Source organism: Hippocampus comes, unplaced genomic scaffold (assembly GCF_001891065.2).
Source record: "Hippocampus comes isolate QL1 unplaced genomic scaffold, H_comes_QL1_v1.1 scaffold124, whole genome shotgun sequence".
Classification (NCBI taxonomy): Eukaryota; Metazoa; Chordata; class Actinopteri; order Syngnathiformes; family Syngnathidae; genus Hippocampus; species Hippocampus comes.
Genome location: NW_017805075.1, coordinates 1,339,724 through 1,362,531, shown reverse-complemented (window position 1 = coordinate 1,362,531; position 22,808 = coordinate 1,339,724). Strand labels below are relative to the sequence as shown.

The following is a 22,808-nucleotide window of genomic DNA, read 5'->3' as shown; positions in this document are numbered from 1 at the left end:
TGATCACTAGTATGTGAACAATGCCTAATGTCTTGTGTAACAAATACAATGAATTAAACTATGAATGAAATGATAGAAAAAAATTAAAAAAACACATGGCGAAATCTGTAAAAATGGTCTACCATTTTTTTTCGAAGATAAAACCAATGGATGCATACAATAATTCTCCTTATGCACGTTTACTAAAACAAGAAAACAGGAGCGCTCATACTCAATGTTGCTTGACTTGATTGCAAGTGATTTTGATTTGCTGCGATGGGACAAAAACAAACACATGATTATTGCTGCCGCACGTGATGGCTAACATGTACGGCTTAAAATCAGGGGTGTCAAACATACAGCCTGCGTTCCAGAACCAGACAACAGGAGGTCCAATCCGGCCTGCTGGCTTAGAGAACGCAATAACTGCAATTTTTGGGAGTATTTTGTATCCCGAAGGGCGGCCTGACGACCTCTTCAATGACCACTTACCACTTAAACGAGATTCTGAAATGCCTGATATTGAGGCAATTGGGAAGACTAAAAGTGAGCCACTGTCATTACAGTTCTGTTCAAAGGAACAACGCCTTGAGAAATCTTTGAAGAAATGAATGCTGCAAAATTTCAATCAACGCCAGCATTTCATCACAGGGTGGTTTGGTGGAACCCTTCTGTTATTTTCATGCGCCGCCCCAACTTGTTGATATATTTGTCTACATTTACAAGGTAGGGGGACAACTTTCCCACTTGAGGTTGTTATGTTGTGAGGATGGATGTCGTCAAGACGGATGCGAAAATCTATGCACATTTAAAATTGTTTCTGTATCTTTAATAGTTGTTTTATAAAAGGCACGTACAGTTCATAGATCCACTTTGATCTGTAAGTTGCACATGTGGAAATGGGGGAAAAAAACTGATTGAGAATTTAGTTTTCTCTGTTGAAACGGCAAAAGTTCTTCTGAAGATATTTCAAGTTGCCTTTATGATTTGGAAAACATAATAAACAAATATAAATATTTTCAGGAGTGACTTTGCACCAAAACAATGGTTAAAAAAATAGGAATAGTTGTTATTTGTAGTTTCTTAAGCCACAGGTATACTGGTTCAGCCCACTTGAGATCAAAATGGGGTGAATGTGGCCCCTGAGCGCAAAAGAGTTTGACACCCCTGGCTCATATGATGCAGTTCAGTGACGGTTAAGGCACTTTGTTTCGAATTTGCACATATAGTCTGTCATCTTCTCTCCACCGCTGCACAGAGAAACGCGGATTGTCACCAAAAAAAAAAAAAATGTGACAACGCCGTAGCCTGGTCGAGCGCCAGTTTTTTTGTAACAATGTCACGATCACCTCCACTGAGGCAGGGCAGGACCCCTCTGGGCTACGACTACACGCCGTCCACTACGTAGCGGGCGTACGGCTGACCGAGCAGTCGCTCCACCTCCGACTTGGGCACCACCCAGCACTGCTCCACGTGTCGCCTGAGTAGCGTGTCTTTCAGCATCTTGTCCTGCAAGGTGACGCGCAGTAGCTGAGTGCCACGCCTCAGGACCCCCTGGACCAATTTTCCGTCACTGTTTTCACTGTGATGATAATCGCTCACAGCTGCTACGCTCATGGCAGCATGCTGGAATTGGCCTGCACACAGAATGGAAACGCTATGTTAGAAATCACTGTTTCTGTCATGGCTTTGTTCTGTCTGTTTGTCTTTCTTTTTTTTTTTCCGTTTGTTTTCAGCACTAGCTGGAGTGGAGGGCGTTCCTTCTTCAAGGGCGCACCTGTATCTTCTTTCCTTACATTTATTATGTGTCCTCTTCAGTTAGGCATTTCAGGAAATCATGTCGGGAGGTTTTTCGTCATGCCATCTCGCGCCGCTCCGATAGTGTTAGTTAGGGTTACCATGAATGAAGATGCATAATCCAGATATTAATTGGAGTCTCCCATCTATAGAGAATTGGAGTCTGTTTTGTCACGCCCACGAAGGTCTGCAGAGCCCGAACATAAACCATCCATCGCACTGTCCACTGAAATTATTCATCCAAATCAAGTTCCGGAAGAATATCATGACTGAATAATAGTCTTTAGTAGAGACCCTCACTCAGTCATCTCCTCATCGACCATACAACTGTGTCATTGAGCTCATTCCAAATTCAACCCTCCCAAGTTTGTGTTTTTACCAGTTTTTGCAACCTGAACAAGAGGCGCTGAGGGAGTAGATCTCCAGTGCTTTGGCGGCTGAACTCATTCGTCAAAAGACAAGACACCTTACAGGTGCAAAGGTTCGTTGTTGTTTTGTTGGTGTTTAGGCTAACATTAGCCCCATTTCATGGTCAGAGATAACTGTCAAACAGGCATCTTTGGGGGTAAATACTGTACTGTAGCCTCTCTCTATTACTAGTTTTCGCTCTGTCTCTCTCTCTCTCTCTCTCTCTCTCTCTCTCTCTCTCAGCCTGCCTGCCTTGTTCTTTGACAAAATGAACACTCTCCTAATTTTAAAACATGTCTTGTCACAAATTGAATAAAGAATAACATGTCTGGACACAATTGACCAGACAAAATAACAAGACTGATCGCTCCCCTCTCTAATCTTGTCTCTTAAGCTATGTTACTCGTGTGATATGCATAAAACATGCACAGAGAATGCAGAAAATGAAACCTGAACAAAGAGTGTGTGTGTGTGTGTGTGTGTGTGTGTGTGTGTGTGTGTGTGTGTGTGTGTGTGCGCGCGCGCGCACGAATGCGTGTGCATGAACCTCCTGCCACCCCAGGTAAAACTTTCTAGAGCCGCCACGTGACCCCGGAGAAAACGTTTGGCTTGCTTGTCTGTAGCTTACCCAGCAGGCCTCCAGTGGAGGCAGACAGCCCCAGTCCACGAGTGATGTAGAAGCCCAAGTGCGCCATCTGCAGGTAGCTGGGGTGCTTGTAGTGGTGAAAGAGAACCAGAAAGCGGACATCGTCCGCCAGCTCGATCCAGCAGCCCTGGTGGTTGTCCACGTCAACCGTCACGCCCTGCCTCGTCACTGATCCTGTTCGGTTGACGGTGAGAGTTTCGCGCCCTTCGCCTTCGACCACCACCTTCTCCAACGACACCGTGATCGCGATGATGCCCGCGTGCCCAGCGGCTGCCGAGATGCTCAGCCGATCAAAGTACGTTCGCGAGCGGTTTTCGTGGCCGCGCTTCGGGGGAGCTCCAGTCAGGTGGCCGTCCACTGTGATTCCTTGAAGGTGTGACAGACTCTGTTATACACCCACAAAAACCAAAAGCAAGCATATGGGCCATTTTCATACAATTTGATCAATAACGATAAAAACATACTGCAGCATCTTAACGTCTTAAGAGCTCCATTTTTTTTCCCTTGTAGTCATGGTCCTTCTTTGTCACTCATGCTGTTTTGTCAGTTAATGCTACTGGAAGGCGCCTTATGATGTTGTTGCAATACATCAGAAGGACCTGTGTTCAGACGTGCCAGGATGTGGCAGCCATGAGGCATTCAAGCAATAGCAGACGGCAAAATGGATGCTGTTATTTGTAAGCTATATGTAAGAATTGGTGAAAGTGTCACAACAATTGCATGTCTTTACCGTTATTATGAATATAGAAATGTAATGGGTTCAATGTGTAGTTAGGATGCTTGAGGCAGCTGTTTCTGAAGAGTTTGAAGGGGAATGCATGCAAGTGTGCAACTCACAGGAATTTTATGAAGTTGTCTTTACCATTACTCAAGAAGCATTTTCAGTGGGTCACCACCATTTGCTCCGTCAGTGGGTTCTAGCAACACAGCTGTGGCCAAATTTTCTGTCGCTCTCATTGTGTATGAGCTTTCCCACACGGGTTGAAGAAATCCTGTTGTTTGGATAACATTTGCATTGGTCTGCCACGAAATTTGTGTATTCATCTCAAATTACTTTGCTTATTATCGCCTCAAATTTTAAATCATCAATAACTACAATAGAAATGAAACAAATAATAAAAATAAGACTTCAAGCATCACAGTTTCAACTAACAATGCTACATTAGAAACATACGTTTGTTTTTTTTAGACGTCTTGATTGTTATTATCAAATAATATGAAAATGTCTCACACACAGAGAACCCTGAATTAGCTGATTAACGACCGAAGAATGAAATAACCTCTCTGAGGGTCCTCCACCAGCCTTAGCACATCGTTAGGTCGGCCATCGACGGTGAAACACAAGTTCTGCTGCTGCTTTGGCAACTGGAGCACAAAATGAGGATCTCCATCAGCTGGAACACATCAAGTTGGGCAAAATTAAAACTCAGGCATGCATTTGCTTTAACTCTTGAATTACGTACCCCGTCAATGAGTCAGATTCATCGAGAAAGCGAGGAACCCGTTTTAAGGACCACAGATCCCTATAGCATAGATACTCAGCACAAGCATTTGGGCGAGAGTGTTATTAAAGGAATGATGAACACATTTGTTATTCAGAGATGAAAGTGGACTTTTCTGAAAATTCCGGAAAAAATAAACACACACGCACACACGCACTTGGCCGATCACGCATGAATTAGTTTACACAAAACGCTATTCAAATACTCGAGATTCAATGATTAATCTTCCTTTTGTGTGCACACGTGTACCCTTTGTGGCTTCCGTTCGGGCCGAAATTTCGAAATCTCCAAGATATGGCGAGGCCATGAGAATGCGAGGCGAGGGTATTACTGTTGTAGCTACGCCACTCAAGCTAAGTGAGTCTCAGCAGTAGATAGTCCGCTGCTCTCTGCTGTGCGTGCTTCAGCGCGAACATGTACGCAAGCGCGTCTTTTGATTTCAACCAATCCGCGTCGACGCAAATGACGTCACAAACGACAACAGTTAAGCTAAGTTAGCCGAGACGACACTCGAAGTCAGACGGACACGATTTTCTGCCAATCTGTGTTTTTCCCTTTTTGGCCAAATATATTTTTTAAGACAACTGTCTTGTTGACGGCGTCTTTTATTCGTTCCACTGGGGTTTAGCAGGTGTGTTTATAAAGAGACGAAAATTGTTTGGGGACTATCCCCCACGTTCTAGTTGAGATGGGCTACGCTCGTGAAAGCAATACAACGAACTCAAACGCGTCTTCGTTCAATGTTGTCAACTAATATCCGGATTAATTTTATGCAAATTTTCCTCAATTCTCCGGAGAAATTTCCATAAAAAATTGAAAAACCCGGAATTCCGGGAAAATCCGGAGGACTTTCATCTCTGGTTATTGTAGAACTCAAACCGAGGTGCCCTATTGCACCATACAAAGATAAGATGCCTATTAAATGAGTCACTATGGTGATATCTCATATTTTCATCAATATTTCCATGCATTAAAATGCAAAAAAAGAAGGAATCCAATGCACCTAAACTTTTCTATGTTTTCAAAAAACCCAGTTTGTGATGATTGTATTGTGGTTGCAATGTGGGGTTTTTTTGCATCAATATTTCTTGACTGAAAATTTGAATCAGCATATCGGTGGCCTCACCGCGTAAACCCTCTGTGTCCAGTTACACGTATACTGTTAGATCAGGCTTAGTAATAAATACCGTATTGGCCCGAATATAAGACGGCCCTGATTATAAGACAACTCCCTCTTTTTCAAGACTCAAGTTTGAAAAAAGACTTTTTGAACACCAAATTAATTTTTATACAGAAAATAATTACAGTATATCTGAAACAAATGATTATAATAATATATTTGAGAGAAAAAGCATGTTATTTTGCCTCATTCAAATCTTAATATCTGAACATTTAAATATGCAAACTAGAGTGCAATCACATTCGTAACTGAATGGCTTCTGGTTTTTGAAATGTAAATTCCATTATAACTTCTCCTCAGCTGCCAGTTAACCTGGCCGATCTTCGACCCACTTTTCTCCAGATTGTCGCTACGTTTCTCCATTTTCTGTTATCTCTTCTATGATTTTCTTCTCTTTTCTTTCTTATCGCTATTTTTTTATTTTTCTTCTTTGTGCTACCGCTATTTTTATTTTTATTCTTCGTGACAGGGGGTCACTTTGACCTGGGGAGTCAAGTTCACCATTCGCTTCAATGATATCTGGCGCCATCTAGCGTCGTGAATGGGTATAACGTCTCGACCCCCGAATATAAGACGACCCCCACTTTTTCTTATTTCAAAGCAAAAAACACCGTCTTATATTCGGGCCAATACGGTAGATAAATAAATACATAAAAAAATACATGAAATAAATGATGCGTAATGAGGCTACGAGTAAACAAATCGGTCACCTGATGAGGAGAAGTGCTCTGCGCTCAGTCTAGATGGAGGTTCTAAAAGCACAAGACATTCAACTAAAGGACAATCCTCTTCACCCCCAAGCACTGAAATCAATCACAAGACTCCACAATGTATGGATGGCGTCGTCACAGCGTCTCAGCAATTCAACCGTTGAAAACGATACCTACCGAAAGATTCCGTGTCGGCGGCGTTGCCCCCTAAAAAAAGAGAATAGAAGGCAAAAATGTTTTTCAGAGAGTAGAGTACAGTCTCACCTTGATGTTTTCAACTTACAGGCATCATAGTCAAGATCGTAGTCGTAGTCATACGTCGCTTCATAGTCTGTACAAATATTATGAAATTATTCTTAATCATGATAAGAATGATTAATCATACTTACCTTTCACAAGGTCAATATCTGTTGAATAAAAGATGTGTGAATGCAAATGAGAATGAGGATTGTTTTGAACCAAAGTGCACCATTTTTGATTAAAAAAAAACTTTTCACTCCACCTTTTCTGTGGATCTGAATGGAGGTGGACACATCTGGTGGAAAGATAAAGAAAGAACATTTACATTGAGTTAACAGTCTTACTGCGACACCATTGCACATCCACTAATTAGATAGCGATTCTCAAACTCAGCGCGTCCCAGTGAACTCATGCTGATGAGAATATTCAAAACATGGAAAATATCCTTTTATTGTAAATTTAGAAGAGCTACAAAATAGTTGGAAGTTAACAATGGAACACATGCGATCAATTGTGATGAAATATTTAAATCAAATGACAGCTCTAATTATAAGTTTTTTTTCTGCTTTGGTAAAGCAGTTTGGGCGGTTGTGAAAGCGTGACATAAACAAAGTTGGGTGGAGTTATTGGCCTGACTTGAATTGAGTTAAAATGGTAAATAAGGTGGCATTTACCCAGAAGGCCTGCCGCCTCCCACGGCCTGGGCCCGTCTGTCACACCGGGCATGGGCGCAAAGGTGGCGGCCACCAGATTGGCGACGCGGACGTCGCTCTCTGCTGAAGCCTTTATGACGTTTCCTTCTAAATCCGGAGCAGGAACCGGAGTGGGAGTGGGTGGCGTGAGCCCAGATGAGAGGTGAGGCTGTGTGCCGGTGATGTCTGGGTGAGGAGATGTCGTGCTGCTCTCTGGTTCCGTACGCCTGGTAACGGGTGCGGAGGTGGAGGATCTCTTGGGGAGGGCGGGAGTTGTGCCGCTGCTTGCCACTGTTGGCACAATGAAGGGCGAAGAGGGCGTGGAGATCTTTCCAGGTGCGGGCGGTTGGGCTGTCTTGGCAAAATGGAGAAGAGAACTGGACAATTTCCCAGCAGGAGGCACCGAGGAGCTTTTGGATTCATTCTGGGGAGGCTTTTTACCAGAGAATGGCACTGGGGTAGGCTGAGTGGCAGCGAGGCGAGAGGTTGGCGTTGTTTTCACAGTTTTTGCGGCGGGGGGAGGTACTGAAGTTTTTTTTGGTTGTCTAGGAGGGTTCGGCTTGCTGGTTCTCAGGTTCGAGGAGGGCTGGGGCCTCTTTGCAGCGGACGTTTTTGTTGTCGCCGTTGTGGTTATCGACGCTGACGCAGAAGGCTTCACAGTGGGAGGAGTGACTTTGTCCGCATCGGGCTTCACGACAACTAAGGACGTGACGGGCGTGACAAAGTTGTACTCCAAGGAGAGGTTGATGGCCTTGTCTGCCAGGAGTTTCTGGGAAACAGCATCGGTGGTGTTGAGTTTGGCCAGCAGCAACTCCTTGATTGTGAAATACGCCCAAAGACGACGCACAAAGCTGGACATGCCTTCGGAAGATCCCGAACAGTCAGGCGAGCGCCAGGTGCTGTTGATTAGGACGTCGTTCTCCAGCTTTATACGCCGCTTGGAATCATTGGCAGAGAGCGAAACCTTGAAGTCCTTCAGTCCCGCTCGAAGACGTCCTGCCACCACCAACTCGGAGCCTCGGAAGTAGTTTGGGAAGAGAGAGCGGGTGACATCGAACGCCTGATGGTCCAGATAGTCGAGCTGGACGTCGGACAGCAAGGGGCTGGCTACCTCGTCGTAGAAGCCTTTGAGTTGCAGGGCAGCGTCCGCGTCCTCGTAAACCATCCGAGCCACACCGCGGTTGTCCAGCGCCAGACGTTTGAGGAGCGGGAAGTCTGCGTCGTCCCCGAAGGCCAGTCCAAAGAGAGAGGCCGAGCCCAAGGCCTTCTTAGCGTTACTCAGGATGATATCGCCTGCCGTCACTCCAATCGTGGCCTCGCCATCGGTGAGAAAAACCACCAGGGGGACGCGGCGAGAGCCAGAGGACGGAGGATTGACCAGCTGGGCGGCTGAGAGCAAAGCCGCGTTGATGTTCGTCCCTGAGGAGAGAAGGAGAGAGCAACACTGCAGAAGAAGAAAAACAAAGACGAGGCAGACCTCTGCCAAAGCAACAAAATTATGACCAATAGTGTTACACTTGGGAACAGTCAAACAGAATGAAAACCATAACCTTGGTTTCAAACCTTAATTTGGAATCTTAACCCTTGTTTGAAACCCAAATTAAGATCCCTAACTGTGACATGAAACCCCAGTTTGAAGCCGTTAGCCTTGTTTGAAAACCTAATTGCAAACCCTAAACTTGGCTTTATAGTCTAATTTGAAACGATAACTCTTGTATAATGGCCCAAATTAAAACACAAATCCAGGGATGGGCAATTTAACTACTGGAGGAGGCCACGATTTTTCATCAGCGCGACAAACAGCAAATCTTCAAGGAACTCCACAGTGTGCAACACAAAAACAATATACAGCAAAATGTAAAATGAATTCCCCGAGAGGGATTAGCTTGAATTAAATCATGATCATATCTTTTTTAAAAATCACCTAAATTGAGTGCTTAATCTAACTTTCACACCCTAAAGTGTTGTGGCGATCAGATAGACATACTGGATGTTTTTGCAATGACACTGGTAATCCAAAAGTAATGATACAGACTCACATCCTTCCGCAATAATCCTTTTGACGAACTCTTTGGCGTCCCGTACGTTCTGCCGCGTGGCGCGCACCGTGCATCCTTTCTTCCAAGTGTGAACCTTATCGGAGAAGGTGACGATGTTAAAGTGGTCTCCTTCCCGAAGGTCCCCGAGGATAGTGTTCATTGCCTGCTTGGTCTGCTGACACAAATAACAAATGATGAGGCTTATTCCACAAATGGATGACACTTAATAATTCATCCACAAAATTCAGAAACAGACGCTTGTTGGGTAAATGAGACAAAATGGAACAGCACTTGAAAACGTAATTCCTAGATAGTCCGTTCCTACATTTTCTCCGTTCCTCCATTGCAAATTTCCCCAGCGTGAGACAAATAAAGGTTATCTTATCTTATCTTTCTACTTTCTACGGGTTGCTGAGGCAACAGCTTTAGCAGGGAAAGCCCAGACTTCACTCTCCCCAGATAATTCTTCCAGCTGTTCCCGGGAGATCCCGAGGCGTTCCCAGGCCAGCTGGGAGACATAATCTGTCCAGCGTGTCCTGAGTCGTCCCCGGGGTCTCCTAGGGGCAAATCAAATACAAAGGATACATTCAGAAATATTTCAGAAATCTTTTTCAGGTGCTTAAATATATGAAAAAGGGTTGCACAGCAAAATTTGATATGACAAATAAAATGCGTCATTTAGTGTACCATTGGTTGAGATGGAAGAATCAAAGTATGATCCTGTTTTTCTTCAAACTATAATAAAAGATATATGTTATAAATAGTCTGTTTCAGAATGGCGGTTCCCTAGTTCTCCTCGAATTCTGGAATGGTTCAAGAATTAAGAGGAAAGAAAACCAAAATGATTATATTTGGTCTTATGGTGTGACTAGACCTGTTTGATTTTGGTGCCGATCATGGAGCCGCTGACGTCGATGACAAATATGACATCCTTGGGAACCACGGGAAGTCCTCTGGGTGCAAAGTAATGCACAAAGTAGCCATCAAACACCTGAGAGGCAGCGAGAAGACAAATGTCATACATTTATTTATGCCTCCGTTTAACAGCATCGGGTTTCAACGAGGTCGCTCACCTGGATGTCACCCATCAGGTCTGTTAAGTTCACGTCGTACTGAATAACAAAGTCCGCGTTCAGACCCTTGGGGGAAATGCTGACCTGCTGCTGAGGACTGGGAGTGTAGCGAATCCGAGTGCGCTCCACGCTCTCTTCAACCTGAGTCGATGCAGGAGGGCCTGCATCACCTGCAGGAACACGTTACGGCAATATGTACATTTCAACAGTTTATATACAAGGTTCAAGGAACAAGGGCCAAAGTACAATAGGCTTCACTTCGGGGTCTCAGACTGGACGTATGACAATTTAGTCAACTTAACAGTATTCATAGAACACTTTAAAACAACCACCGGTGGATACAAAGTGCTGTACAGTAGTACATCTACTTACGAACGTCTCTTCATACTAAAATTTCAAGTTACGAAATGCCTCAACAGAAATATTGTCTGTAGTTGCGAAAGACATTTCAAGATAAGAAAGGGAAAGATACAGTATGGGTTGCTAATCGCAGCTCAGAGTTTCCTGAACGCAACATACTTGTAGTTGCTCTGCCATTGGCTATTACCGAGCATCATCCTGGCATCCCATTGGCTAAGAGGGACCTGTGCCGTATGTGTCTGTGTGTCAATAGATAGATATGTGTTTATGCAGCGTCCTCGACATTCTCCCCTCGGGCCATGAGGTCTTACGATAGTTTCACGTAAATGTGAATCCCCAGAAAAAGTGTTCAGGCGACCGCCCGCTCTGCTGATGTTTGCCTTGGAATTTAAAAGCACCCAGGCGCTCATCCGAAACTTTGTGGAATTTTGAATCACCACATGCAGGTATATTATCCTTAATGTGCTTCTGCATACGATGCAGGAGGGCCTGCATCACCTGCAGGAACACGTTACGGCAATATGTACATTTCAACAGTTTATATACAAGGTTCAAGGAACAAGGGCCAAAGTACAATAGGCTTCACTTCGGGGTCTCAGACTGGACGTATGACAATTTAGTCAACTTAACAGTATTCATAGAACACTTTAAAACAACCACCGGTGGATACAAAGTGCTGTACAGTAGTACATCTACTTACGAACGTCTCTTCATACTAAAATTTCAAGTTACGAAATGCCTCAACAGAAATATTGTCTGTAGTTGCGAAAGACATTTCAAGATAAGAAAGGGAAAGATACAGTATGGGTTGCTAATCGCAGCTCAGAGTTTCCTGAACGCAACATACTTGTAGTTGCTCTGCCATTGGCTATTACCGAGCATCATCCTGGCATCCCATTGGCTAAGAGGGACCTGTGCCGTATGTGTCTGTGTGTCAATAGATAGATATGTGTTTATGCAGCGTCCTCGACATTCTCCCCTCGGGCCATGAGGTCTTACGATAGTTTCACGTAAATGTGAATCCCCAGAAAAAGTGTTCAGGCGACCGCCCGCTCTGCTGATGTTTGCCTTGGAATTTAAAAGCACCCAGGCGCTCATCCGAAACTTTGTGGAATTTTGAATCACCACATGCAGGTATATTATCCTTAATGTGCTTCTGCATAACCAATCATGGTCACCTTTTCCAAACATTCCAGAGAGGGCAAGCAGTATGCCAAGAGATAGAGCAACTACTTTGTACATACATATTAGACTGACCTATGTAAATGTTGCCAAGATGATTGCAAAGGTTTGAAGGAGGCTATTTTCATTGGAAGACAAACCAGAATTACCTTGAGCGTTGTTATTGGACAGCAGTCTGCTTGTCCGAAGTGGAAGGACCTTGATGAAAGCGACACCCGTTTGCTCCACTAGACTGACGTCTAACGTGAGATTGGAAACGGGCTGGCCGGGCCGCAGACCCACGCTGAGCTCGTAGCGGCCCAAGCGGCGAGGGAGCAGCTCCTCGTAAGTCAGGCAAAAGGACATCCGGGCTCCCGGTGGCACGCTCACCGCCACGCGAAACTTCTCAATCTCCCGCTCTCTAGTAGAAAGAAACTAGTTATGGTATTAGAAAGAACCACATGAAATTGCACCTGGACGGTCCTGTGCTAGATAGAGTCATGGGCTCCGAATCACTACGGCACTGTTGTCAAATATTTTTCTCCAAGTAGCACTACCCTTGTGAATCGCTGCGCTTCCCCATTCTAATAACATCACCCATATGTTTATTATCCTCCATGAACCAGCAAGTAGATTGCTGACCAACAAAACAGGTCAGGGGTCACTACTTTTTGCGTTTTCTATTTGGGCTCCAGTGCCCTAGGATGCCCGATCCGCGGAAATTAAAGCAGCCACTTCAGTTGAAATGTTTCACACTCAATTTAAGACTCATGTGTATACTCTTGCATTTTGTTGGCCTGTTTGACTGCCATTTCCTCCGTTTCTCCTTCCCCCTCCTCCCTGATCTGGATGATGGCCCAATTGGACATCGTTGTACGGAATCTGCTCCGATTGATATGGACATGATTTGCACTGACTCCGCTAGACAAGAGCCGGGTCGACCACCCGGACGCGTTGCTGTAAAGATTTCTTCATGGGCCAACTGCATGGGCCGGGTTCAAAGAGAGGCCGACCTCTCCGAAGGCGTCTCCCTGCAGCGTTGTCATCTTGTTAAATGGACTTTTATCTGATTCTAACCAACATCGTATTGTATACTGTAATATTGTGTCAAATGTTGCCCACTCAGCATCCATTGCAGCCTGGTCATCCTAGAAGGGGGATTCTCCCACCTGCAGCCCCTTCTCAAGCTTTCTCATTTTCCCCAGATGTGTATTTTTTTTTTAGTTTTTCCCTTACCCTCCTGGTGGTTAAGGTCAGGGGATGTCGTTAATATTTGTCAACTGTGGACATGTGTAGCCCTTTGAGATTGCTTGTGATTGAGAGCTATAGAGTTAAATGTGACTTGACTTGACTTGACGAGTTAAATACCCATTCTGAAGTGACAAATTTGCAGAAATTACCTTTAATTATGTGTTACGAATAAGGAATGATTAAATGAATCTATTTGAAGACATTGGTCATGTCAGTGATTTCTCACATTACTGACAATGATTTAACAATGTTGGAAACAAAAATCAAGATGCAAGACATTACTTCCATCTCTATCAGTGTTTACATGTTCAAATGATAACTTGTATACCATTTTGAGGAAATCACAATCTCCCGTCACTGTTGATTGATTTTTAGAGCACACCTATTGGTGCACAATGGGGAAAATAAATATGATCAATACAGCAATGTGGAAACAACAAACCAAATGGTGGCCCAAGATTTTTGCACAGTCCAGTAAATTCATGTGTCTGGAACTAACTTGGTTGCAATCAGTCCTGCAGTTTTTCCTTGCTTCTTTGCAGTGTCGTACATTTTCCTGGCCGTGGCTCGTTCCTTCACCTGGGCCGCGTACACCTTGCCGCCGGATGTGCTGATGGAAAGGACGAAAGAGATCCAGGAGACGCGGCTCACCCTGCCACTCACAGTGGCCCCATTACAACAATCGCCACACTTCACGGGGCCCTGCCACAAATAGACGCCCCCTCCAAAAAAATGCTTTCTTGCCTATATTAATAGTTCAACCCATAACGATACCACAAACCATGATCCCAAAACTCTAGTCTAGAATATGACACTGAAAATCAAATTACAAATGGTTTGATTTTGAAAAAAAATGTGCCAGACTGGCACATGGACATCCACAGTTCTCAATGACATCTGCTCACAACGCAGGCTAAAATGAGCTCTTCCCATCAAACAAAGATGTTAGTCACTCAGTTGAGATGTGGCGCTTCTGGGGTTGAAAATTCCAAGAATCGACCAAGTTGGAAATTTTTCATGGGGAATTAACGACTAATTTAGGGTTTATTTCTCTTCATTAGGAAACTGAAGCCTGCCTCGTCTTAGGGAGCTAAAATATAGTTGGGGAAAATATATTGCAGCATAACCCTTATTTATGTAAGCAAATATCATAAAAATACAGAAATATGTGGACTTATGAATGACTAAACCTGATGCATTTTGTTGCCCCCTCCACGCTACAACTGGAAGGAGGCAAATTTTCGCTATTTCTCTCTCAAATAAGTTTTCATTTTAGTTGAAACTGTTTACTTTCGGACGGCATGGCAGCCGACTGGCAAGCACATCAGCTTCAGAGTTGAGAGGTCGTGGGTTCAAATCCAGGCTGCGGAACTCCCTGTGTGGAGTTTACATGTTCTCCAGATACTGCGATTTCGATCTTCCAAAAAAAATAAATGCTTGGTTAACCGAAGACTCTAAATTGTCCTTTGGCATGAATGTTAGTGTGGCTCGTTGTTTGTCTACATGTGCCCTGTGGCTGGCAGGCGACCAGTCCGGAGCGTAACTGTCTGTTGCCCAAAATCAGCTGGGACAGACTCCTGCACAACCGTGACCAGCCAGGAGGTTAAGTGCTGTGCCTTTTGGAAGGGTATAATTGAGCTCGACGGGAATTCTTTTTTCCGAGCAATTTGAAGTCGGACCGGCGTCACGGAAGGGTACCACAGTATTTCAGAATGCTTGAGCGATTGACCTTCATTCATCGAGTGCCACACACATGTTGCTTGTTAGCAGCGGATGGCGTGTGAAAAGTGGTTGTGCTCGAAAACAGGCAAAGTGGAAAAATAATTTCCCCGACGCAGGCAGCACCCAACAAAATCCCCGAGCCAAGCCGACTCTCCGAGTGTGTTCCAATTCACACAGCCGACTTCCTCATTTTTGCTGACCGCTGGAGTCACATGACAAGGTGTTAAATTAAGGTCAAATCCTTCGAATAAATATATCCTGGGAGAAAAAAAAACTTCAAACACCATCAAAAATAAACCCTCAGGCATGAAACGCGTCTTGTCCGGGCCACGTGCATGAGAAGGTCTGAGTTGAAAATGGAAGGCGCTTGTACTTCCGCGCTGGAGAGGTGAAGGAGCGGCTGTACGTCCACCAACAAAGCTTTCTAAGTCTCATGCATACAACCAATGCCTTGCACAACATTTGTGTTCCCTCTTGGTATTTGCTGGCGGCACAGGCTCTGAGTGTGTGAAAATATGAATAGGTGCAAAAAAAGAAAAAAAAAGATCTTAAATAGCTGCAGACTCGCACATAGTTAAAAAGTCTAAAGGCAGCATCTCCCACTTGGCAGCGGGCCTCAGTCAACTGTGCCGCCGCCAAGGGGGGAGGCCACGCTGGGCAAACTGCTGTCGTTTCCTCCATGAACTTTCTGCGCAGCGCGCACAAAAGGCGGCATTCATGCTCTCTCGGGTTCCCGCTTCCGAGCGCCGCGATGGCTACCGGTGTGCGCTGTTGACTTATTTGTTTTGTTTATATTTAGCACTTTGAAATGAGCGTGCTTCCCAACACCCTTAGTAATCAAATGATGCCCCACCCACTGACGCCTTGCGTAATTTCTCACAACTTCTATTTGGATCATATATTTGCTCTTGAAATGAATGCTCTTTGGTCCCAATCTGTCGCCTAACGTGGAGAAAAACATCAAGACTTCACTAGGCCTTTCATAAAGTTCAGTTGTGCATATTCTCGTACAGTGGTGCTTTGAGACACGAGTGACCCGACGTGTGGGGTTGCCGATATTTTTTCTCTTCCTTTTGAGACACGAGTGGTGAATGGTGACTTACTTCACAACAAGCTGCCGTTGGCAGACACTAAGTGATTCTTCAAAACATCCATCCATCCATCCATCTATCCATTTTCTGATCCGTTAATCGTCTCATGGGTCGCAGGGCGTGATGGAACCCATCCCTGCTGTCTTCGGGCAGTAGGCGTGGTACACCCTGAACTGGTTGCCAGCCAATCGCAGGGCACACAGAGTCGAACAACCATCCGCGCCCACACTCACACCTCGGGACAATTTAGAGTGTTCAATCAGCCTGCTATGCATGTTTTTGGAATGCGGGAGGAAACTGGAGGACCCGGAGAAAACCCACGCAGGCACGGGGAGAACATGCAAATTCCAGACAGGAAAGCCAGAGCCGGAATCGAAACCCGCACTTCTGCACTGTGGCATCGATGCGCTAACCAGTCAACCACTAGGCCGATTTTCTTTAAAACAATGCTCCAATTTTTTGGTGGACACTCTCATTTATAATTTACACATTGTCTCTTTAAAATAACAACGTATCTTCCGCGCTATCTTAATGCTAGCATACAATGGGAAACCAAAGGGGCACAAGGTACCCATTAGCACGTGTTAATGGTTTCGAGCAAAATATGTCTTGTAAATTTGAAACGCCACATAAAAGACGAAACAACCCTGCCAAGTTAAGACATATATGTTTTTAAATATATAAAATGAGAATATATAAATATCAAACCCATGGGCTCTATTTTTATTCTTTATATTTATAAATCTAGTGCGGCGTGTGGCGTAAAATCTATGCAGAGGTGTGTCAGGTTTGGGATAGCTAATTTTGAGGACACGCTTCAGCCGAAATTTAAAAGAAGCACGCTTTGGGCTGATGCGGCTGTGAACAAGGCCTAGGTCATTCGTCGTCAGTCTGTATTCCCGGCCAATATCTGGGCTTTGCTGTCCAACTCCCCATGCCCCTTTGTGTAAATGGGAGTGAAAATATGGACTTACATAGAGAAGTTGGAAATGAAGGCGGAGGAAGGCAGGTCCACCTCGAAGGCGGCCTCCTTGGTGATGGCCATCTGGTTCCAGATGGAACTCTGCACGCTGGTGATGGCGTAGCGGGACACCACACAACACTTGACGTGGTAATCCGTCACCTTCAGCTGTAGGCAGGGTACAGACGAATATGTGAAAAGGAAAAGCTCATGCATCTTACTCCTACATGGTGCTCACAACTGTTGCCTTCTTGTAGAGGTGTCAACGTCACGCAGCAGTTACTTCAGTGGACACAAGTGTGTCATGTCGTCACCAGGAGCACGGCCACTGAACTGCATTTAAAACCTTCATTTGAATTTCTTCTATGAAATTGTGTTCACTCATTGCCAACAGTCTATTCTCTCTATCTTATGCGCCACATTGCTTCCAAGAAGTGTGCGGGGCATAGAGGTGCAACACTTAATCGATTTACCGACAATTAATCGGTTATCAAATTAGATTGATGATCAATTTTTTTAGAGACCTTTTAACTTAAAATTGTCCAAGTCCTCCCATTTCAGCCTGTCAACTGTAGATATTTTATTTGTGTAGTCCTCCATGAAAGCAGACTGATTATCTTTGTGTCACGTCAAAACAATACATTTGCAAACGTCTGCTTTACTTTTGATAGCAATCACCAGTTTCCCATATTTTCTGACATGGTTACAACTGAATTCAAATCAATCCACATTTGAATGAGGAAAATCTTGGCTATTTACAGCACTAGTACGAATGACTTGTAACTGAAGTGTCGTTGACCCTGAAGCAGCCACAAAAGTGTCGTAGTCCAAACTTGTAGCCCTCCCTTGGGATTAATCGGTAGCCAACAAGAAGCTCTCGGTTCTAAAAAGGTTGGCCACCATCGATTCACATTGGTTTCCTTGTGGTGGAAGGACAATTGCAGGCGGTCCTGCTAATGCGCCATTTGGCTGTTTTGCCAACCGCCAGCATCACCAGAAGAAAATGTTAGGACCATACATTGGGTGCAGTCATGTTTTTCCGTGTTTGCAGGTTGCAGGAGGGCCAGTGTTATGACTGGGTGTTTTTATAAAGTACAGTCATGCCCCTTCTCCCTGGGGGTTACATTCCTGACCCCACCGCAATAAATGAAATCCGCAATACACAAATACCCGATTTAAAGCTACCCTTGGTATGTTTAATAGCATTTAGAGCACGTAAAATAATACAAACGCGGACATTGAGTGAGAGCGAAAGTGCAATGGATGGAACAAAAACATTCTACAAACTGTATAAAAAAAATAGAGTACAAACTGCAAGAACACTTAGCAAAAAAGTTGATGATTTAAGCCAATTGTACTGTAAAGCACAATGTAGTGTGATCTAGTGCAGCGAGGGCTGCAAGTGACAATTGTTTTAATAACTGATTCATCTGTTAATTTTTTTTCCTGATTAATTGGATGGAAGCAAAATATTTTTATTTTCATCCCTCTATTCAAAAACAGGGCACTATTTCAAACTGACAGCTCAGAAAATACACAAACATAAATTGATGATGATTAATTTACTGCTTTGTTCCGTAACATGCCAGAAAACCAACAAAAATGTTTATCCGTGTTTTCCAAAGTAAAAGCAGATATTTACAAATGTCTTATTATGATGAAACATGAATATGCTTTCATGGAGGATGACTATTTGGGACTAAATGGGAGAATTATGACCACTAAAAGACAAAAATCTGAGGATTTGAGCAATTTTTGGCTCAACAACGTTTCTAAATGATGACTATTTTCAAAATAGGTGTCATTTAATGTGATCACAGATTAGATTTCAATTAATCGATCAGTTGTTCAACCTCTATTCCCTTCTGAACATATAGTTTGCGTGAGAAAAAAAATGTCACGGCATACCAACTAAAAAAAGCTTCTCGGTTGCATCAATGAGGTACTCTGTGTGTAATGTGGGCCTGTTTAGAACACAAAGCTATCAACGCTTTGATGAAAGGCAGCAGGCTAATCGTGCAAAGGTACTGTCTGCCTTCTAGTGGAAAAGCATGTCATTGTTCTGCCTGTCACTATACGTGGCTGGCATAGATGAGCAAAGACACACCAGATAAATGTAACAGTGCAGGGAATCATCAATGTGTAGTAAGACACAAAAAAAACGCAGGTAGGCCAGTGTTGTCGTGCTGCCAGCTGTGGCGTGAGGCCCATGTTTGTCCTTTTTCGATGGCAGGGAACGCTCACATTCCCTCCACCGACTCAACAACACAAAGCGGATCCCCGCATGCAGTCTCTTGCCCTTTGCTTGTTTACACGAGCCACGCCGGCGCCTGCTGAGCGCGGTGCGGTCAACCAACACTGAGTGCGATCCCACAGCCAATGCTCCTACTTTGGGAAGACTGGCCGGGTTTACGTGCAGACTTTTGGTCATTTCAATTGAAATTTTTCCCGTTGAAGATCTCAGGTCAACCGGTTACTGCACATGTGATCTCTTCAAGTCTGATGTTTACATGTGCCACTCCATTTCATTAGAAAAGCCGTTTTACAGACTTGTGACAAGAGCTGATTGGTGTGATTCTCAAGATGGAGGTCAGCCGCCTCTTTGGCACAGCAGTTGCCATTATTTTGCCATCTTTATAACTGTATAAAAAGGAAGCCATCGCGGAACCATAAATTGTGCTCTGTTTGGAAGATGCCATATTTTCATATTTTGTTCAACAATGTCAACACTCCCTTCCGTTAAAAAAGAGCACGCTCAGCCTGACAACATTCCGACTCACCGTTTACGTGATGATAAGTTTATTTGAATCGGTTTGGCAAAAGGAATATTCCACTTCTGTTAAATCGACTGTAATTGGTTTCAGCCTGTTTATTTCGGTTGAAGTGTTTACATAACACATTTTAAATTAGTTTGGACTTCTAACCCGACTGCAATCAGAATACAAGATGCCATGGAAATCAGGCTGCTAACTACCTGAGGTGACAATAGCAATGTGGTTTCACTATTTGGGAATCCATGACAATACATTTGTTCAATCCAGTTCAGTTGTATTTAACTTTTAAGTTCAATACATTTGCATGTAACCTTTTAGGACTCTTTGTTTTCAAACTTATATTAAGAGGGGTTATTTTTTTATCAAACTTGTATGTGCAGTACATTTCATTCATCCATCCATTTTCTAATCTGCTGATCGTCACGAGGGTCGCGAGCATGCTGGATCCTATTCCAGCTGTTTTCGGGCAGTAGGCGTGGTCCATCCTGAACAGTTTGCTAGCCAATCACAGGGCACACATAAACAACCATTCGCACTCACAATCACACTTTGCGAGCATACTACATGAGTAGCCCGTGGGCCTATTCCAAAAACAGCTCACTAATGATGAGACATTGTGACTCTCCAGGAATATTGTAGAAGCGATCATTTCAAAATGTGAACACTGGCAGATATTTACAATAAAGTGTGGCCAATTGATATTTCTTTCATAATTATTGTGAGAAATCGCTAATGTAATCAGCGTCTTCTCAGAAATGAAGATCATTAATCATGAATTAAAACATATGAAGGTAGTTCGAGCAATTTTATTTCAGAAGTGCATACTATCAAACTGGTAGACCTCCGCATTAATCAGTAGCCAAGGAGATCTTAGTTTCAAAAAGGTTGGTGACCCTTGATAAAGGGTGTTCAATTAATCTACCATGCATATTTTTGGAATGTGGGAGGAAAACAGGAGTACCTGGAGAAAACCCACGCAGGCACGGGGACAACATGCAAACTCCACACAGAAAGGCCGGGCCCTAGAATCGTACCCCGCACCTCTTCACTGTGAGGTGGACATGCTAACCAGTCAAGCACCTGCTGCCGCAGTGCCTTTCAATTGTATCATTATTTGAAAACTCTTTTTATTTCCTAAATATATGTGCAGTGCTAATTTCCAAACATAATGTCCATGCATAATGTTACAGTGATTAACAGCAATGTTAAATTTACTTTTTGAGTTTAAAAAACGGCCTGGTTTGATGAATATGATTGCGACTGTGGAACAGGTACTCGATTTTTAGGGTGGCACTTGGTGTTGAAATTTTGACAATCACTGGCCTAACGTGTGCACTGAAAACCCCATGTTATGAATTCTGCTTCTGCAAAGATGACAACTGTTGATGGCAGCAGCTAGCAGAGAGTGGAGTAGAAACTCACCACTGGTCTGGTCGCTTTACTTTGGCGTTTGGCTCTCTGCAACAGACGTGAGAGCCGCAGTGAGAATAATAGGAAGAGAACATCAAGCTGCAGCCATTTAATTATGAAGACAACTAATGTTGAGTCTCGTAGGTTTGAAGTTGAGGCTGGCCACACTCCGGCCTGTGCGCGATGAATCTCAACCATTCACGAATGGAGGGGAAATAAATAAATGCTCTCACTGTACACGGTGGGCAACGCAGGAAGGCGCACGCGTCGGTTTCAAATGTTCTTTTGGCACACAAGTCATTGCTATGTCAATACATGACCACACATCCGGGTACTTCGGGGAAACACAAATTTGGAGTGTGGAAATTGTGTGGGAAGCATTTAACTTCTGTCTCATAATTGATTGTGCACAAAAAGTAGAGACGATTAAAAGGTAAACTATTTATAATTTTCAAAGTGTGTAAGAGCCTGAACATGAATTTAGCGCACCCTTTTAAAAAATGGAATTCTTCACCGTTACATAGCATCAAGGGAAAAAATGTCCTCACCCTTGGAAGATTTTGTCCAGGATGAGCCGAATAATCCCGAGATAATCCCTCTTGCGCGTAAAACAGGAAGAAAAGCAAAATGCACTGGATACTCAAAAGCATCATTCCCATGATCGAGCGGCTTTTGGGGCGCTAAAACAAATGTTAAATGATGTCCGGAGGAATGACGCACCTCATATTTTAACCACTAACCATTAGGCACACGCACGCTGCCTGCCTGCTTGTTTGAGGCTCCTACTCTTCCCTCCTCCCCCAGGTCCGTGGAAAAAAAAACTCAGAGCAAAATGATGACTAGAAGATGGACAAAAAAAGTCAAAGTGCGGTTGAGAGCAGCTCTTATGTGCGTACTGCAAATTTCACGGGCTGCTGCCACTCCGATTCAGGAATGGAATGACGGATTGATGTCATGCACGCTCAGCTATCGGAGGAAAAAAAAATAACACCAGCCCGCAGTTTTGGCGTTCTCTCTGCCCGTCACACTGGAGTCCTTTCACTGTTTGAGCTCGGACGCACACGTGGACTTCACCAGAGGTGGCAACATGGGCGTCATTAGGCCTATGTTAGGGAGGCTTCAGCCTCCCTAAAAAATGTCTTTAGCCCCCCGAAATAATTTCATTGCATGTATTTTAAAAAAAAGTATTATTTATTTTTCCTGTACTTTTGCTAATATATTGCATCAAATTCAATGGAATGTGGCCATTTTAAATTATATTTCGATAACCTGCCATTATTATAATGTTAAATCTCCCAGGTTTCCTGAACGCAACAGGTGTTGCGTTAGCATTTGACGTGTCTGTCACCATCGCCATATCAAATGCTAACGCAACAACTGACAGTTCATTGCCGAAAGTCAGGTTGAGTCGACAGCATGGATATTCGACAGTTTTTAGAAAGGTAAATTAAATATTCAGTGCATCCATGCTGGTAAAACTAGTGACTATAGTCCGCTAAAATATCTCCAGAAACAGCAGAAACTGCACTGTAACAAGTGTTCACTTTTGGATAAATTAAGGTGGTGCTTAATAAAAATTAAGCAACATTTTATTATTAAATACATAAATAATCATTACACCAACTCTTTGAGGCAACACCTATTGAGATTTTGGCCTATATAAAATAAATAAATAAATATAAAATCAATTTATTTATTTGATAGGAATCAGGCTAAAGACGCACAGAGAGTGAGCCGGGGGGAGCTCTGCTGGACAGGTGAGTCTATCAGATCTCAAGGCTAATTTTACTTGCAAGGCTGTTCCCAAAATGC

The 22,808-nt window shown here is 43.7% G+C and overlaps 1 protein-coding gene across 4 annotated transcripts; it reads right to left on the bottom strand.

Annotated features, from left to right (window-relative positions):
* itih6 (inter-alpha-trypsin inhibitor heavy chain family member 6) lies at window positions 1-22,052 on the bottom strand. Of its 4 annotated transcripts, XM_019865065.1 has the most exons (17): window positions 21,545-22,052; window positions 21,009-21,044; window positions 16,826-16,980; window positions 13,538-13,648; window positions 11,958-12,208; window positions 10,267-10,436; window positions 10,068-10,184; window positions 9,194-9,365; window positions 7,137-8,573; window positions 6,725-6,757; window positions 6,612-6,629; window positions 6,506-6,553; window positions 6,400-6,429; window positions 6,223-6,315; window positions 4,111-4,224; window positions 2,813-3,196; window positions 1-1,616 (listed from the first exon to the last, which is right to left on the bottom strand). In XM_019865065.1, the coding sequence occupies exons 1-17, from the start codon at window positions 21,653-21,655 to the stop codon at window positions 1,366-1,368; spliced, it is 3,531 nt and encodes a 1,176-aa protein (XP_019720624.1). In that variant the 5' UTR covers window positions 21,656-22,052; the 3' UTR covers window positions 1-1,365. The 4 variants fall into 4 exon arrangements, with proteins under 4 accessions (XP_019720624.1, XP_019720623.1, XP_019720625.1 ...); XM_019865064.1 differs by lacking the exon at window positions 21,545-22,052 and having other exon boundaries at window positions 21,009-21,507; XM_019865066.1 differs by lacking the exon at window positions 21,545-22,052 and having other exon boundaries at window positions 6,223-6,264; window positions 21,009-21,506.
* Window positions 22,053-22,808: the final 756 nt, after the last annotated feature.

What these genes read in the sequence shown, in the direction of transcription:
- itih6 (XM_019865064.1), bottom strand. Translation starts at nt 21,194, where the DNA reads ATGGTTGAGATTCATCGCGCACAGGCCGGAGTGTGGCCAGCCTCAACT. An exon ending in TCGGCACCAAAATCAAACAG is followed by an intron (nt 9,366 to 10,067) that starts GTCTAGTCACAC and finishes TTGTGTCAGCAG; the next exon opens with ACCAAGCAGGCAATGAACAC. An exon ending in AAGGATTATTGCGGAAGGAT is followed by an intron (nt 8,574 to 9,193) that starts GTGAGTCTGTAT and finishes TTCTCTCCTCAG; the next exon opens with GGACGAACATCAACGCGGCT.